Below are 5,795 nucleotides of genomic sequence, written 5' to 3' on the forward strand. Positions count from 1 at the left end.
CCTTATTGTGTGCTGCTGTGGGCCGAAAAATTGACAAGGTGTTTGCCAGCAGCGTTAGACCACAGCCCTGGTCATTAATTATTTGAGTCGGGCGAGAAAGCAAAACCAATAGTGTCAGAATAAATTGCTGATTCTGTCTTTTCACCCCCTGTGTTAAAAAACATTGGCTCCCAGAAAACTGTTGATTTAGTAATGAAGGACAGTGGGGGGGCTACACTGTACTTACAACAGAGCGGCTCTACAAAACAAAAGATTGGTCTCGGTGTGTTTTAGCTTCAGTGATGATAGAAATTAAATTCTGGCTCCCAGAAAACTGTTGATTTAGTAATGAATGAATGTACTTACAACAGAGCGGCTCTAGAAAACAAAAGATTGGTCTAAGTGTGTTTTAGCTTCAGTGATGATAGAAATTAAATTGAAATCATGAGCATGCATTTTATTTTGTTCACTTTTAATCTATTATTTTGTGATCATTTTTGACACCCCCCCCTCCTCCCCCCGGTCCCCCCCTCACCCCCCCCCTGATTTTTATTATTTGGTGGCGACATGCTGGAAGTCATTATGAAGCGGATGGACACTCTGTCTCGACTGGGTAACACCACTGAAACCCACAAGCTGGATGAGCTCGCCTCCGTCCTAGACAGGTACACCGAGCACATCTACTTGACTGTTTCACTCTCCGCTCTGCGAACGTTGCACTTATCTCATAGGAGCAAATATGTTTTGGTGTCCAGGCCACTTTTAAGATGTACTGTCGCTATTGGATCATGACAGGTGATTCCATATGGAAAAAATGGCCAGTCAATGGTCCCTCTAGCTTCAATTCTTAAGCAAGCGTAAGGAAAGCTAATTCAGAAAGAAAAATGTTCACTTTCAATACTTGCAACAAACAAATGTGAGAAACCGCACTTTGCGCATTGGCCAGTCATTTCCCACTAAAAAAAATGTCCATTCATCAAGTAAAACTTCACCTCGGAATAATTTGCAGTTCGACGGCATCGCTAAATGCAGGTGAACACAAAGTGGCCAAAGACACCAATAAGAGCACTGCTCTTTAACAAAGCCGCCAGCCCAGATTTGAGTGTGGTTGCCATAGCAACAGACCTCTCATACTTGAATCTACTCATGGGTTTGAGTAAAGGAGGCTCCCTCCTGTTTATGTACTGGCCATCATGCTTCCATGCCGGCAATACTTTTTTTTTTCTACCTTTTGTCCATTCTTGCATGCAACTGCATAATAAGTTACAATACATCATCGTACACTGTAATACAGGGGAATGCGTTTGATCTGAAGTGACCCGAAAGTGGTACAAGTGCTTTTTTTTAGAAGCCCACAGGAAAACCCACATGGAATAATTCTGCCTCTCGCGCAGCAACATTGGTGTGGCTCAACAATTGGCCTCCGCGTACTCATCGCTCTCTTTGGAGGAGCGTGAGGATCCAAATCATGACGTTGCGATTGCATCTTGCATGTGTGTGATGCAATGACGGCAATACAGTCAGACAGAGATGCACGCATGTTTACCACATGTGCCCATCCGCCAGGGATCAAATATGAAGTTGGTGATGCAGTGCTGGTGGGTAAAAGTCTCTCTTCCACTTTGCCGCGTTTCTTGCGCATGCAAAAAAAAAAAAAGTTTGGTCAATGTTCTCATTTTTCATCCCGCTCATTGACTGAATGATCAATTCTCGACCAAAATACCTTTTGGAATTCAGTCATTAGATTTCAAATAAAACATTTAATTGGCGCTTGATAGACTCGACGGCAAATGTGGCGGTGGCAAAGGCCACCAATTTGGCGCTTGTAATTTTCTGAATGATTATACTGCCAACCTCCATTTCATCTGACGAACGCGGTTAATCAACGGCGCGCCCCGGAGACGCAGCCGTTGTGTTGCTATGATCGCTTTCGCTGTGCCTGCGTGCGTGTGCCTGCGCGTGTACTTGATTATCCCCGTTCTGCTGTTGTGTGTCTGCACGAATGGCATTTCATTTTTTTGCTAATCTGTCGATGGAGAGGATAAAGGACAATGTTTCCCTATCATGTCTTCCCGGACCAGTGAGGAGAAATAAAAGTGTACGCTGCGTTTGAATGTAGCTATGCAAATGAGCTCGGCGCCCACAGAACCCAACAGAAATGCCGTTCCATTACTTTGAAGAGATTTTCAGAGAGAGGCAAAGAGAGAGAGAGAGAGAGAGAGGGAGCTCATTAAGCGGAACTCTTTAAAGGGAAGAGCAGCCTTGTTCAGACAATTTAGCGCGTGTGGGGAAAAAAAAAAGCGAGGATACCTGTCGAACTATGCGATCGCTAATCTCTTCCATATTATCTCTCAACAAGAAAGCGTGTGTAGATCATTCATATCACACCAAATAAAAAGTCGATATTTTCGTTGAAATAAATATCCCCAAAAAGAAAAAGAAGAAAAAGAAGAGGAAACCGATTATGACATCAAAAATGCCAATTAGTTACTCCTTTGGAAATAGAGCCATTTCTTTTCCTATACAGTATACTGCCTGTTAGCAGATTGATTTGTATGAATCATTCAAGCGCACACAATACAGTAGATTACAAAGTGTGTGTGTGTGTGTGTGCGTGTGCGTGTGCGTGTGTATGAAAAGGTTTGTGGTTATTTATGAATACTTCAGTACTCCCACTCTCCCACAAGTTAAAAATGTAAGAGCGTATTTTACATCATCTAGGCCAAGATCCACAAAAGTCAATTCGTCTTTTCGGAATTTACTGTGATAATGAAAGAAAAAAAAAAGTCACTTGCTAATGAAAACGCCTGACAAATTGGTTTTTAAGTATTATTAATTCCAGAATTATGCATGTCTTTTGAGATCCCCGCTGTAATATTGCAAATACGCTCGCCGCATGCGTCAAGGCATCTCCATATTCGGTTTCCCAGTCCCATTAGAAAACAAAACATTTATAAGTCATGCAATTTATGTATAATGCTCAACAATGAGGGGATTTTTCTGAACGTGATCCAGGCAGCAAGCCTGTTTTTCCTTTTACACACAAACTCTTGTGCAAAAAATGTCGATTCAACACAACACATCTGTTTAGCCCAAGACGAAACTTTTCATTCATAATGTTGAAAATAATCATGACGAAGCCCGATGTTTTTGAGTGTTATTTCCAGCGTGGAATTTTTCACTCTGAAAAATGAATCCGGAATATGAGATGTGCTTAGGCGTTGTTTGTCTGTGCATGTCCTCGTTTTTTGTCAGAATTCAGCCGATCGGTCTGGTGGAGCGGATCCAGGCCATCGCCCAGAACATGTCGGACATGGCAGGGAGGGTCGAGCAGATTCTGCAGCGCAGCATCGCGAGCAAAAAAGGTGACATTGAAACCAGAGCTTCCTCACACAAACACGCACGCGCACGTACACACGGCCGCACACACCTGTCCTGCTCTCTCGCACCTCGGGAATGTCAACTAAAGCGGTCGCCCTTCAGATGAATCCCAGCCGTCCATTTCAAATCCTTGCAATTTGGAAAACACTTTCCTGCCCGCACGCGCGAGTCAAACTGTCAAAGTCTGACTGTTCTTGAATGCACAATTTATGAGTAACTTGCACTTGCCGGTTGAGCTCACAAAACATGGCAGGCATTCTTCACGACACATTGCCCATTCAAAGAGCGAAACCTTCATTTGTGTCATAACTTGAAGCACTCAGGTGATTCCGCGCGCCACAACACGTTCTCCAGTGCGCTCGCGTTAGAACACTCGAAGCAGGATATTTAAATCATGATGATGAATGATCTTTGAGGCTGAAGCCATGCGGCTCTGTCGGCGTTGTCATGAGCTGTCACTTTCGATTCCTGCGTCGGGTACGAAGCAAAAATCACATTTTAATTCACGCTGCTCTTTGTGACAACAATCCAGCAGGCCGTCTCGTTAATGTGTCATAACGTCCGATAACATTGAAATGAGCTTGATCCAAGTGCAGCGTTACAGAAAGTTTCTTTTTTTAAGTCATGCTGCTATCATGCTAATAAGACCTCGTGACTGATGAGGTGCTGTATGGTGGAGAAGCTGCAAGCGCTCCCCTAATTGGGCTCACTAGTGTCGGGGATGTGAGGAGAAGGACGGATGGAGACGGGAAGGAGGTGCAGAGAAATAAAGACAGAGTGAATTAATTGAGAAAGGGGCTGGGGAGAGGGGGGGCATTGCAAAGGTGGCTAAGGGATAATAAAACCTGACATGGTCATTAAGCCACATGAGCCATGTTAGGCCAATAACTTGCATGAGCTTGGTAGCTACTTACAGTATATGCCCTAATTTGTCTTTGTTGACAAAGAAGCGGTAATCCGTGCACCGGACAAAATATTAGGGGCAAAACGGAGCCTTTTTCAAAAAACTTGAATTGACACAAAGCAGTGTTTTCAGGAACATTGAACAGCATGAATTGTCATCGCGCTGAATAGTATCAAGAGAAATTCACCATGCAACTACAGTACTGAAAAATATAAAACACTCCTTTGAGTAGAAGTCACGTAAAAACATTTTCTTTGTTGTTATTATATTCCGTGTACACCCACGAGTCCAAACATGACCTTCCGCTTAATGCTGCATCTGTGGAATATGAATGAAGCAGTTTTTATCCATCCCAAGGGGGCGGCCATTTTGCCACTTGCTGTCGACTGAAAACGATATCACAGTGCCTCAGCGGGAACGACCGTCATGGCTCACCTGTTTTCGAGGTTTGGTCGTGTGATGTTTGCGAGATGAGCTGTGATTGGTCGTTACCCGAACCCTGAGCAACCGTGATGTTATTTTCGGTCGACAACAAATGGCAAAATGGCCGCCACCTGCGATGGATCAACATGGGTGAATTTTACTGCCGAATTCATATTCTACAAACACAATATGAATCAGGACGCCGTGTTTAGAATAGTGGAGCAACGTGGAACATATTGTTAAGAACATTCATCCAGTTGGTCGCTCGCTAGTCGGTGAAACTTAATAGAGGGAGCAGTCTACAGCTTCATTCCCTGCTTCTTGTCATACAAGCGCAAGGCAGAACTCAAATACATATGATACCCGTCAAAGAAAATCCAAACCTCACTGCTGGGAATGGCGCAAAATGACCGTACAGAACTGGCCATTGCTAAATAGATAAAGAAAACGTCCGCTCGGTCATCCATATGACTACAGATGTTTGACTAGCATGACACCGAAACACTTTGTAAGGCTGAAGAAAATGTGTTTCTGCTTTGAATGTGAGTCCCCTTACTTGACTGGCATTGGCATTAACTTGTGTAGGATATTCTTTTGTCCCCTTTCTTCTGTTCCCACATTCCTTTCAGAAAACGTGTCACAGAAAGCCAAAGGAAAAAGCAAAACACACTATTAAATCTTTTGACGCTGGCTGAAATGAGGTCGAGAGAGATGTGCTTTTGTGTGCCTACAAGCTCTGATAACCGCCGACTTTTCTTGTCTCCAGTTAGGGAAGGAACATTGGGACAGTGTGACATTCCAAAAGACCCTCATTATCCAGACTGCCCCGGCAAGATGGATGTAAGTCTGCCTTGAGTGTGGATTGCAAAACTATTTTGCACACAGAAAAACACATTTTTTTGTCCGTCTCTGTGCAGCAGAGATTTTTTGTAATACGAACTGAGACAAACACTCCTCGTGGAGTTCTGGGTCGTCAAGATTGGTACATTTCAAGTGGCCGAAGGTACCATATAGCCTTTGGCTGGAGCTGTGTGTGTGTGTGTGTGTGTGTGTGTGTGTGTGTGTGTGTGTGTGTGTGTGTGTGTGTGTGTGTGTGTGTGTGTGTGTT

At 43.8% G+C, this 5,795-nt stretch overlaps 1 protein-coding gene across 1 annotated transcript; it reads left to right on the top strand.

Moving 5' to 3' along the window:
* Positions 1-547: 547 nt before the first annotated feature.
* On the top strand, positions 548-5,678 carry LOC109514895 (alpha-1,6-mannosylglycoprotein 6-beta-N-acetylglucosaminyltransferase B-like). The gene is made up of 3 exons (XM_019868332.1): positions 548-644; positions 3,235-3,344; positions 5,454-5,678. Exons 1-3 carry the CDS (start codon positions 562-564, stop codon positions 5,540-5,542), a joined length of 282 nt encoding a protein of 93 aa, XP_019723891.1. The 5' UTR covers positions 548-561; the 3' UTR covers positions 5,543-5,678.
* Positions 5,679-5,795: the final 117 nt, after the last annotated feature.

The sequence above is a fragment of the Hippocampus comes genome, unplaced genomic scaffold (assembly GCF_001891065.2).
Source record: "Hippocampus comes isolate QL1 unplaced genomic scaffold, H_comes_QL1_v1.1 scaffold314, whole genome shotgun sequence".
In the NCBI taxonomy this organism is placed as follows: Eukaryota; Metazoa; Chordata; class Actinopteri; order Syngnathiformes; family Syngnathidae; genus Hippocampus; species Hippocampus comes.

Bases quoted from the DNA above. Each gene is read 5' to 3' on its own strand.
- LOC109514895 (XM_019868332.1), top strand. From the start codon at position 562: ATGAAGCGGATGGACACTCTGTCTCGACTGGGTAACACCACTGAAACC. The intron at 645-3,234 runs GTACACCGAGCA...GTTTTTTGTCAG, and splicing joins CTCGCCTCCGTCCTAGACAG to AATTCAGCCGATCGGTCTGG. The intron at 3,345-5,453 runs GTGACATTGAAA...TCTTGTCTCCAG, and splicing joins CAGCATCGCGAGCAAAAAAG to TTAGGGAAGGAACATTGGGA.